Raw genomic sequence first — 12,095 nt, 5'->3', positions numbered from 1 at the left:
GTTCCCTACGTCCCAGGTGGCCTTGTGGGCCTGCTTATAGCCCTACCTACTCTTTGCTCCTGGTTTGCTGGCTTAAAAGCCCTTCTGTGCTGGATCTGGTCTGCACGGCTGTCCCTACTTTGCTGCCTCACCATGCCCCCGCCCCACTGGGCTTTGGGAACAGCCCCGCTCCCTGTGAAGGGAGAGGGTCCTTTTGTGGGAACCAGGCCTGAGAGGGTCTGCTAGGATTCAGGCAGGACTGTGGTATGGTGGGTATGGCTTGCAGGCTCTGCAAGCCTCCTGCTTTGCTCTCTTTCTCTCTCCCTGTCCATCTGTCTCCGTCGCCTGTCTGCGGGAAGAGGGGAGGACGCCTGGGCCTCCTTCCCCAGGCTGGTGAGCATGGTGGGGCCGCTATGCTCGCTGCCCAAGTACCCTGGGCGGGTGCACGCTGTCTCCTTGGCTGGGTTGGAACCTCTGTCCTCCCTCTTCCCCCCAAATCGTGCTGTCCAAGTGAACTGTGGTGGTACCTTCCATGTAATGTGAGCGCCTGGCACCCTCCCTACACTCACGCTCTTCCTCTCTCTGCTGCTGCCGCAGAGGCTGGCTGAGCAACAGCGGGCAGAGGAACGAGAGCGACTGGCTGAGGTAGAGGCTGCGCTGGAGAAGCAGCGACAGCTAGCTGAGGCACATGCCAAGGCTAAGGCTCAGGCGGAGCTGGAAGCACAAGAACTGCAGCGGCGCATGAAGGAGGAGGTGGCGCGACGTGAGGAGGCAGCGGTGGACGCACAGCAGCAGAAGCGCAGCATCCAAGAGGAGCTGCAGCATCTTCGGCAGAGCTCAGAGGCAGAGATCCTGGCCAAGGCCCAACAGGTGGAGGCTGCAGAACGCAGCCGGATGCGCATTGAGGAAGAGATCCGTGTAGTGCGCCTGCAGCTGGAGACAACTGAGCGCCAACGTGGGGGGGCAGAGGGTGAGCTACAGGCTCTGCGCGCACGAGCCGAGGAGGCCGAAGCACAGAAACGGCAGGCTCAGGAGGAAGCTGAGCGCTTGCGAAGGCAGGTGCAAGATGAGAGCCAGCGCAAAAGGCAAGCAGAGGCAGAGCTGGCCCTGCGTGTGAAGGCTGAAGCCGAGGCGGCTCGAGAGAAGCAGCGGGCTCTGCAGGCCCTGGAGGAATTGCGACTGCAAGCTGAGGAGGCTGAACGGCGACTGCGCCAAGCTGAGGCAGAGAGGGCACGCCAGGTGCAGGTGGCTCTGGAGACGGCACAGCGCAGTGCAGAGGCCGAACTGCAGAGCAAGCGTGCATCCTTTGCAGAGAAGACAGCACAGCTGGAGCGCACTCTGCAGGAGGAGCATGTGACCGTGACACAGCTGCGGGAGGAGGCCGAGCGGCGGGCACAGCAACAAGCTGAGGCCGAACGAGCCCGGGAGGAGGCTGAGCGGGAACTGGAGCGTTGGCAGCTGAAGGCCAATGAAGCGCTGAGGCTGCGGCTACAGGCAGAAGAGGTGGCCCAGCAGAAGAGCCTGGCACAGGCCGATGCAGAGAAGCAGAAAGAAGAGGCAGAGCGTGAAGCACGGCGACGTGGCAAGGCAGAGGAACAGGCGGTGCGGCAGCGAGAGCTGGCCGAACAGGAGCTGGAGAAGCAGCGACAGCTGGCGGAGGGCACTGCGCAGCAGCGCCTGGCTGCAGAGCAGGAGCTGATCCGCCTACGGGCTGAGACAGAGCAGGGTGAACAGCAGCGGCAGCTGCTAGAAGAGGAGCTGGCCCGGCTACAGCGGGAAGCAACCGCAGCCACGCAGAAGCGCCAGGAACTGGAGGCCGAGTTGGCCAAGGTGCGAGCGGAGATGGAGGTGCTGCTGGCCAGCAAGGCACGAGCCGAGGAAGAGTCTCGTTCCACCAACGAGAAGTCTAAGCAGAGGCTAGAGGCCGAGGCGGACAGGTTTCGAGAGCTGGCCGAGGAGGCTGCTCGTCTGCGTGCCCTGGCTGAGGAGGCCAAGCGGCAGAGGCAGCTGGCTGAGGAGGATGCAACTCGCCAGCGGGCTGAGGCAGAACGAGTGCTTACTGAGAAGCTGGCTGCCATCAGTGAGGCCACCAGGCTCAAGACCGAGGCAGAGATTGCTCTTAAAGAGAAGGAGGCTGAGAATGAGCGCCTGCGGCGCCTGGCTGAAGATGAGGCCTTCCAGCGGCGGCGTCTGGAGGAGCAGGCTGCGCAGCACAAGGCTGACATAGAGGAGCGCTTGGCCCAGCTGCGCAAGGCATCAGAGAGTGAGCTAGAGAGGCAAAAGGGGTTGGTGGAGGACACGCTGCGGCAGCGGCGACAAGTGGAGGAGGAGATCATGGCGCTGAAGGTGAGCTTTGAGAAAGCTACCGCTGGCAAGGCAGAGCTGGAGCTGGAGCTAGGGCGCATTCGTAGCAATGCTGAGGACACAATGCGCAGCAAGGAGCAGGCGGAGCAGGAGGCAGCTAGGCAGCGGCAGTTGGCAGCTGAGGAGGAGCAGAAGCGCCGGGAGGCTGAGGAACGTGTGCAGAAGAGTCTGGCAGCTGAGGAGGAAGCTGCACGCCAGCGCAAGGTTGCACTGGAGGAAGTCGAGCGGCTCAAGGCCAAGGTGGAAGAAGCCCGGCGCCAGCGAGAACGAGCAGAGCAGGAGTCAGCAAGGCAACTGCAGCTGGCCCAGGAGGCTGCCCAGAAACGACTGCAGGCAGAGGAGAAGGCGCATGCCTTTGTGGTGCAACAGCGAGAAGAGGAGCTGCAGCAGACACTTCAGCAAGAGCAGAACATGCTGGAACGGCTGCGCAGTGAGGCCGAGGCAGCCCGGCGAGCTGCTGAAGAGGCAGAGGAGGCCCGGGAGCAGGCAGAACGGGAGGCCGCACAGTCACGGAAACAAGTAGAAGAGGCAGAGCGGCTGAAACAGTCAGCCGAGGAGCAGGCACAGGCACGGGCTCAGGCACAGGCAGCCGCAGAGAAGCTGCGCAAGGAAGCCGAGCAGGAGGCAGCACGTCGGGCTCAGGCAGAGCAGGCGGCATTGAAACAGAAGCAAGCAGCTGACGCAGAGATGGAGAAGCATAAGAAGTTTGCAGAGCAGACCCTGCGGCAGAAGGCCCAGGTCGAGCAGGAGCTGACCACTCTAAGACTGCAGCTGGAGGAAACGGACCATCAGAAGAGCATCCTGGATGAGGAGCTGCAGCGGCTAAAGGCAGAGGTAACAGAGGCAGCCCGGCAGCGGAGCCAGGTAGAGGAGGAGCTCTTCTCTGTCCGCGTGCAGATGGAGGAGCTGGGCAAGCTCAAGGCTCGCATTGAAGCTGAAAACCGGGCACTCATCCTGCGCGACAAGGACAACACCCAGCGCTTCCTGGAGGAGGAGGCTGAGAAGATGAAACAGGTGGCGGAGGAGGCTGCGCGGCTGAGTGTGGCTGCCCAGGAGGCAGCGCGGCTGCGGCAGCTAGCAGAGGAGGACCTGGCGCAGCAGCGGGCCCTGGCAGAGAAGATGCTCAAGGAAAAGATGCAGGCAGTGCAGGAAGCCACGAGGCTGAAGGCTGAGGCCGAGCTGCTACAGCAGCAGAAGGAGCTTGCGCAAGAGCAGGCCCGGCGGCTGCAGGAGGACAAGGAGCAGATGGCGCAGCAGTTGGTAGAGGAGACTCAGGGTTTCCAGCGTACTCTGGAGGCAGAGCGGCAGCGGCAGCTGGAAATGAGTGCAGAGGCTGAGCGCCTCAAGCTGCGCATGGCTGAGATGAGCCGAGCTCAGGCCCGGGCAGAGGAGGATGCCCAGCGCTTCCGGAAGCAGGCTGAAGAGATCGGTGAAAAGCTGCACCGCACTGAGCTAGCTACACAGGAGAAGGTGACATTGGTACAGACGCTGGAGATCCAGCGACAGCAGAGTGATCATGATGCCGAGCGTCTGAGGGAGGCCATTGCTGAGCTGGAGCGTGAGAAGGAAAAGCTCAAGCAAGAGGCCAAGTTGCTGCAGCTCAAGTCTGAGGAGGTACCGCCCTCCCTCCTCACAGGCGGAAGGGCGGGCTGGGTGGCAGGGAGGGTCTACCCTTGGTGGTGAGTGCTTCTGGGTCTCCATCCTCCCCGAGAGCTGACCCTTTTCCCATCCCCAACAGATGCAGACGGTGCAGCAGGAACAGATACTGCAGGAGACACAGGCCTTGCAGAAGAGCTTTCTTTCTGAGAAGGATAGCCTGCTCCAACGGGAACGCTTCATCGAGGAGGAGAAGGCCAAGCTGGAACAGCTTTTCCAGGATGAGGTGGCAAAAGCAAAACAGCTCCGTGAGGAACAGCAGCGGCAGCAGCAGCAGATGGAGCAGGAGAAACAGGAGTTGATGGCCAGCATGGAGGAAGCCAGGAGGCGGCAGCACGAGGCAGAGGAGGGTGTACGGCGTAAGCAAGAGGAGCTGCAACATTTGGAGCAGCAGCGGCAGCAGCAGGAGAAGCTGCTGGCTGAGGAGAACCAGAGGCTGCGCGAGCGGCTGCAGCGCCTGGAGGAAGAGCACCGAGCTGCACTGGCACACTCTGAGGAGATCGCCGCCACTCAGGCTGCTGCCACAAAAGCCCTGCCCAATGGCCGCGATGCCCTCGACGGTCCATCCGTGGAGATGGAACCTGAGCACACCTTCGAGGGATTACGTCAGAAGGTGCCAGCTCAGCAGCTACAGGAAGCAGGCATTCTCAGCATGGAGGAACTGCAGCGGTTGGTGCAGGGCCACACCACAGTGACTGAGCTCATGCAGCGCGAAGATGTGCGCCAGTACCTGAGGGGCCGCAGCAGCATTGCAGGACTGCTGCTGAAGCCCACCAATGAGAAACTGAGTGTCTACACAGCCCTACAGAGGCAGCTGCTTAGCCCTGGAACAGCTCTTATCCTTCTGGAGGCCCAGGCAGCTTCAGGCTTCCTGCTGGACCCTGTGCGGAACCGGCGGCTGACTGTCAATGAGGCTGTGAAGGAAGGGGTTGTGGGTCCTGAACTGCACCACAAGCTCCTGTCGGCCGAGCGTGCTGTCACCGGCTACAAGGACCCCTACACGGGTGAGCAGATCTCCCTCTTTCAGGCCATGAAGAAGGACCTCATCGTCAGGGACCATGGCATCCGTCTGCTGGAGGCTCAGATCGCCACGGGTGGCATCATCGACCCTGTACACAGCCATCGCGTGCCTGTGGACGTGGCCTACCAGCGTGGCTACTTCGATGAAGAGATGAACCGCATCTTGGCTGACCCGAATGACGACACCAAGGGCTTCTTCGACCCCAACACGCATGAGAACCTCACCTACCTGCAGCTGCTGGAGCGCTGTGTGGAGGACCCCGAGACCGGCCTGCGCCTCCTGCCACTCACAGATAAGGCTGCCAAAGGTGGCGAGCTGATGTACACTGATACAGAGGCCCGTGACGTCTTTGAGAAGGCCACTGTGTCTGCACCGTTTGGCAAGTTCCAGGGTAAGACTGTGACCATCTGGGAGATTATCAACTCCGAGTACTTTACCGCGGAGCAGCGGCGCGACCTGCTGCGGCAGTTCCGCACAGGCCGCATTACAGTGGAGAAGATCATCAAGATTGTCATCACGGTAGTGGAGGAACACGAGCAGAAGAGCCAGCTCTGCTTTGAGGGGCTCCGTGCCCTCGTGCCTGCTGCGGAGCTCCTGGACAGTGGGGTCATCAACCAAGAACTCTACCAGCAGCTGCAACGGGGTGAGCGTTCTGTGCGGGAGGTGGCCGAGGCAGACAGCGTGAGGAGGGCCCTGCGGGGTACCAATGTCATTGCTGGTGTGTGGCTGGAAGAAGCAGGGCAGAAGCTGAGCATATACGAGGCCTTGAAGAAAGACTTGCTGCAGCCAGATGTGGCTGTGGCCTTGCTGGAGGCCCAGGCTGGCACTGGGCACATCATCGACCCTGCCACTAGTGTCCGGCTGACTGTGGATGAGGCAGTGCGTGCTGGCCTAGTGGGTCCTGAGCTGCATGAGAAGCTCTTGTCGGCTGAGAAGGCTGTGACAGGCTATAGGGATCCCTACTCAGGACAGAGTGTCTCACTGTTCCAGGCCCTGAAGAAGGGTCTCATCCCACGGGAACAGGGACTGCGCCTGCTAGATGCCCAGTTATCCACTGGTGGCATTGTAGACCCCAGCAAGAGCCATCGTGTGCCCCTGGATGTTGCCTACACCCGGGGCTACCTGGACAAAGAGACCAACAAGGCCCTGCTGTCACCCAGGGACGATGCCAGAGTCTACCTTGACCCCAGTACCCGGGAGCCAGTAACCTACAGCCAGCTCCAGCAGCGGTGCCGGTCTGACCAGCTGACTGGGTTGAGCCTGCTGCCACTCTCAGAGAAGGCTGTCCGGGCCCGGCAGGAGGAGGTCTACTCTGAGCTCCAGGCCCGTGAGACACTGGAGAAGGCCACAGTTGAGGTTCCTGCGGGCAGCTTCAAGGGCAGGACAATGACAGTGTGGGAACTCATAAGCTCTGAGTACTTCACCGAGGAGCAGCGGCAGGAGCTGCTCCGGCAGTTCCGCACAGGCAAGGTCACCGTTGAGAAGGTCATCAAAATTCTTATCACTATTGTGGAGGAGGTGGAGACCCAGCGGCAGGAGCGATTGTCCTTCAGTGGCCTCCGTGCCCCTGTGCCAGCCAGTGAGCTCCTTGCTGCCAAGATCCTCAACAGAGCTCAGTTTGATCAGCTCAAGGATGGCAAGACGACAGTCAAAGATCTGTCCGAGGTGGACTCTGTGCGGACCCTGCTGCAAGGCAGCGGCTGCCTGGCTGGCATCTACCTGGAGGACTCGAAGGAGAAAGTCACCATCTATGAGGCTATGCGCCGTGGTCTCCTCACGGCTGGCACAGCCACACTCCTGCTGGAGGCCCAGGCAGCCACTGGCTTTCTAGTGGACCCTGTGCGGAACCAACGTCTGTACGTCCATGAGGCTGTCAAGGCGGGAGTCGTGGGCCCTGAGCTCCATGAGAAGCTACTGTCAGCTGAGAAGGCGGTCACTGGCTATAAGGATCCTTACTCAGGCACCACCATCTCACTGTTCCAGGCTATGAAGAAGGGCTTGGTCCTCAGGGAACATGCCATCCGCCTGCTGGAGGCTCAGATCGCCACGGGTGGCATCATTGACCCTGTGCACAGCCACCGCCTGCCCGTGGACGTGGCCTACCAGCGTGGCTACTTGGATGAGGAGATGAACCGTGTGCTGGCAGATCCAAGTGACGACACCAAGGGCTTCTTTGACCCCAACACGCATGAGAACCTCACCTACCTGCAGCTGCTGAAGCGCTGTGTGGAGGACCCCGAGACAGGCCTGCGCCTCCTGCCACTCAGAGGGGCCGAGAAGACCGAGGTGGTGGAGACCACACAGGTGTATACGGAGGAGGAGACTAGGAGGGCGTTCGAGGAGACACAGATTGACATCCCTGGTGGTGGCAGCCACGGTGGCTCCTCCATGTCCCTGTGGGAGGTGATGCAGTCAGACATGATCCCAGAGGATCAGCGAACCCGGCTCATGGCTGACTTTCAGGCTGGCCGAGTGACCAAGGAGCGTATGATCATCATCATCATTGAAATCATCGAGAAGACTGAGATCATCCGCCAGCAGAACCTTGCCTCCTACGACTACGTGCGTCGCCGCCTCACTGCCGAAGACCTGTACGAGGCCCGGATCATCTCCCTCGAGACCTACAACCTCTTCCGGGAGGGCACCAAGAGCCTCCGTGAGGTTCTGGAGATGGAATCTGCCTGGCGCTACCTTTATGGCACAGGCTCTGTGGCCGGTGTCTACCTGCCTGGCTCCAGGCAGACCCTAACCATCTACCAGGCCCTTAAGAAGGGTCTGCTGAATGCTGAGGTGGCCCGCTTGTTGCTGGAAGCACAGGCAGCCACGGGCTTCCTGCTGGACCCTGTGAAGGGTGAGCGGTTGACTGTGGATGAGGCCGTGAGGAAGGGTCTGGTAGGCCCAGAGCTGCATGATCGGCTGCTCTCCGCAGAGCGGGCTGTTACTGGCTACCGTGACCCCTATACCGAACAGACCATCTCGCTCTTCCAGGCCATGAAGAAGGAGCTGATCCCTGCTGAGGAGGCTTTGAGGCTGCTTGATGCCCAGCTAGCCACAGGAGGCATTGTGGACCCCCGCCTGGGTTTCCACCTCCCTCTGGAGGTGGCTTACCAACGTGGCTACCTCAATAAGGACACGCATGACCAGCTGTCAGAGCCCAGTGAGGTGCGCAGCTATGTGGATCCCTCCACGGATGAGCGCCTCAGCTACACACAGCTGCTCAAGCGGTGCCGCCGTGATGACAACAGTGGCCAAATGCTCCTGCCACTCTCCGATGCCCGCAAGTTGACTTTCCGTGGCCTGCGCAAGCAGATCACCGTGGAGGAGCTGGTGCGGTCCCAGGTCATGGATGAGGCCACAGCGCTACAGCTGCAAGAAGGCCTGACCTCCATTGAGGAGGTCACCAAGGCCCTGCAGAAGTTCCTTGAGGGTACCAGCTGCATTGCTGGAGTCTTTGTTGATGCTACCAAGGAGCGGCTCTCAGTGTACCAGGCCATGAAGAAGGGCATTATTCGCCCGGGTACAGCCTTTGAGCTCCTGGAAGCACAGGCAGCCACTGGCTATGTCATTGACCCTATCAAGGGACTCAAGTTGACTGTGGAGGAGGCTGTACGTATGGGCATTGTGGGTCCCGAGTTCAAAGACAAGCTGCTGTCAGCTGAGCGTGCTGTCACTGGCTACAAGGATCCCTACTCTGGAAAACTCATCTCCCTCTTCCAGGCCATGAAGAAGGGCCTCATCCTGAAGGACCATGGCATCCGTCTGCTAGAGGCTCAGATTGCCACCGGTGGCATCATCGACCCCGAGGAGAGCCACCGGCTACCTGTGGAGGTGGCCTATAAGCGTGGCCTCTTCGATGAGGAGATGAATGAGATCCTGACCGATCCCTCAGATGACACCAAGGGTTTCTTTGACCCCAACACGGAGGAGAACCTCACCTACCTGCAGCTGATGGAACGCTGCATCACTGACCCCCAGACTGGCCTGTGTCTCCTGCCGCTGAAGGAGAAGAAGCGCGAGCGGAAGACGTCCTCCAAGTCTTCAGTGCGCAAGCGCCGTGTGGTGATCGTGGACCCTGAGACAGGCAAGGAGATGTCAGTGTATGAGGCCTACCGCAAGGGCCTCATTGACCACCAGACATACCTGGAGCTCTCAGAGCAGGAATGTGAATGGGAAGAAATCACCATTTCCTCCTCAGACGGCGTGGTCAAATCTATGATCATTGACCGACGCTCGGGCCGACAGTACGACATCGACGATGCCCTCACCAAGAACTTCATTGACCGCTCAGCACTGGACCAGTACCGTGCTGGTACACTTTCCATCACTGAGTTTGCTGACATGCTCTCCGGCAATGCTGGTGGCTTCCGCTCCCGCTCCTCATCTGTGGGATCATCTTCCTCCTATCCCATCAGCCCTGCCGTCTCTAGGACCCAGTTAGCCTCCTGGTCTGATCCTACCGAGGAGACTGGCCCAGTGGCTGGCATCCTGGACACAGAGACTCTGGAGAAGGTGTCCATCACGGAGGCCATGCACCGCAACCTGGTCGACAACATCACCGGTCAGCGGCTGCTGGAGGCACAGGCCTGCACTGGGGGCATCATTGACCCCAGCACTGGTGAGCGCTTCCCGGTCACCGAGGCTGTCAACAAGGGCCTTGTGGACAAGATCATGGTAGACCGCATCAATCTGGCCCAGAAGGCCTTCTGTGGGTTTGAGGACCCACGCACCAAGACCAAGATGTCAGCTGCCCAGGCCCTGAAGAAGGGCTGGCTGTACTACGAGGCTGGCCAGCGCTTCCTGGAAGTGCAGTACCTAACAGGTGGTCTGATTGAGCCTGACACCCCTGGCCGCGTGCCCCTCGATGAGGCCCTGCAACGTGGCACGGTGGATGCCCGCACTGCCCAGAAGCTGCGAGATGTCAGTGCCTACTCCAAGTACCTCACGTGCCCCAAGACCAAGCTCAAGATCTCCTACAAGGATGCTCTGGACCGCAGCATGGTGGAGGAGGGCACAGGGCTGAGGCTGTTGGAAGCTGCGGCACAGTCGAGCAAGGGCTACTATAGCCCCTACAGCGTCAGCGGCTCTGGTTCCACCACGGGCTCACGCACTGGTTCCCGCACCGGCTCCCGGGCTGGTTCCCGCCGCGGCAGCTTTGATGCCACTGGCTCCGGTTTCTCCATGACCTTCTCTTCTTCCTCTTACTCTTCCTCCAGTTATGGTCGCCGCTATGCATCAGGGCCTTCAGCCTCTCTAGGGGGTCCTGAGTCTGCCGTGGCCTGACCCCTTGCCTGCACCCTGCCCTCCAGCTCTGCATGTGGCCAGGCTCCCTGTGGAGGTGCTGGGGTCTTTAACATGTAAAGGTGTCTTCCTCCCAAGTGGTGCCTAAAGTTTAACCAAAAAGACCAGACTAACACATTAATATATATGTATATATATCTGATGTCCAGACAGCCTGTGTCGGGAAATGGGACTGGCCCAGGCCTAGTGACCACTTCACTCTCTTTGGGTCTCTCTAATCCTTTCTACCTGCCACTCACCACAGCTAGGTGCCTTGGAGAATCCAGAGCTGGACACTCAGCCTACCACTCCTGTCTCTCCTGGGAGGATTCTATCTGGGAAAGGCCCCCAGACCTCTAAGCCCACCCCACTGGATGTCCACCTGCTGGTCCTAGCTGCTGGGGAAGCCGGGGACGATCCTATGAGCAGACAGCTCTTGGGCCTCTTGAGGCCTGTGTCCCAAGCCAGCTGCCTCTCCTCAGTGTGTGTCTGAATTACCTGCCTATTCAGTGGGTCTTGCTGGCGAAGGAAAAGTCCCAGGTCAGCCATCTCTTCCAGCCTGCCCAGAGAAGCCCCTTCCCCATGGGAAGATAAGGCCTGGACGTGGCCCCAGCCTCCCGCCTGGCTCCTGCAGCTGCCATTGGAGCTACTGTGCTTTGTAGCTCACCCACCCATACTTATCCCCCACCCCGAGACCTGAGCCTCTGCTTCAGCCTCCCGGCCTCAGCTCCCCTTGTAAGTGCCTTCTGTGTCCTTCTTGTACCCAGGCCCTAAAGACCCAGACACAGGGTAGGAGACTGACTTTCTGGCTGGGCAGGCTGAAGGGTTCTCCTACCCCAGAGGCCCAGTCACTTCTCAACCTGTGGAAACCCTCTCTGGGTGCTGCTGCCCACCTCTGTCCCAGGGAGTCCTGGCCCCTCCATGGCCCAGAGACACTGGCCGGCCCATCTGTGCTGTAAGCACCTGGCCAATGCCACCCTCTCTTCCTGTCCAGCCAGCCCCTGGCCTTGGTGGCGCCTGCCCCTGCCTCCACCCTCTAAGTGAGCTTTTGCATGTTTCACTAACCTTGAGCTGGTGGCAGGTGGAGATGCCAGGCAGAACACTAACCTGACCATGGGCGGGGCCCTGCGGTGTCCGCCCCTCAATAAAAGCAATTCCAACCTTCCTTTGGGTCTCGCCTTGTCCTTTGGTCCTAGGCCATCTGTGTATCCGTGGGAGGGTGGAGGCTGTGGTCCCAGGCTCTGGGCCCAGCAAATGTGTCCTGGTCAGGGTAGAGACATGAGGCTGAGGCCTGACCTCAGAGCCAGGAAAACCCACGTGGCAGCTAGGCTGCCGTGTACGGAAGGCATAGTGGCCCATCTCATCCGGGTGATGACCTGTCACTTGGCCCACCCTGTGACAGTCTGGAACACCCCATTCGGAGAGGTTAGTACCCATGGTCCTGTACTGGCTTTGGTGCAGAACTCAGTGTAAGTCTGTGTCACGTGATCTGGAGGTCTCACTCCCAACTCATTCTTCACAGGCTTCTCAGATAAAACCCAGGCTTTCTAGTACAATCCCTCAATCCAGGACGATCACACACATGAAAGCACACATTGAGAACAAGTCGGAAAAGCAGAAGCAGAAACCAAGGGTTTAAGAAGCAGTAGGACCTGGGGAGAGGCCATATGTGAGTCTGATGGGCTGAATTTGATCCCCCACACCCATAAAAACCCCAATGCCCCGGTGGGCATCTAATCACAGCGCTCCTACAGGGAGATCAGAGGTGGAGACGTGAATCAGCCCGAAGCTGATGGTG

The 12,095-nt window shown here is 60.0% G+C and overlaps 1 protein-coding gene across 23 annotated transcripts in view; it reads left to right on the top strand.

The window, feature by feature from the left end:
* The window catches only part of Plec (plectin), a 61,791-nt gene extending 50,329 nt beyond the window's left edge, over nucleotides 1-11,462 (top strand). For all 23 annotated transcript variants that reach the window (XM_013348749.2, XM_013348746.2, XM_026782527.1 and 20 more), the window contains 2 exons: nucleotides 577-3,957; nucleotides 4,082-11,462. In XM_013348749.2, coding sequence (XP_013204203.1) covers nucleotides 577-3,957; nucleotides 4,082-10,300 — 9,600 coding nt within the window. In that variant the 3' untranslated portion in view covers nucleotides 10,301-11,462. The remainder of the gene's footprint in view (nucleotides 1-576; nucleotides 3,958-4,081) is intronic.
* The last annotated feature ends 633 nt before the right edge of the window (nucleotides 11,463-12,095 follow it).

The sequence above is a fragment of the Microtus ochrogaster genome, chromosome 15 (assembly GCF_000317375.1).
Source record: "Microtus ochrogaster isolate Prairie Vole_2 chromosome 15, MicOch1.0, whole genome shotgun sequence".
Classification (NCBI taxonomy): Eukaryota; Metazoa; Chordata; class Mammalia; order Rodentia; family Cricetidae; genus Microtus; species Microtus ochrogaster.
This window is presented reverse-complemented; position numbering and strand designations above follow the sequence as displayed.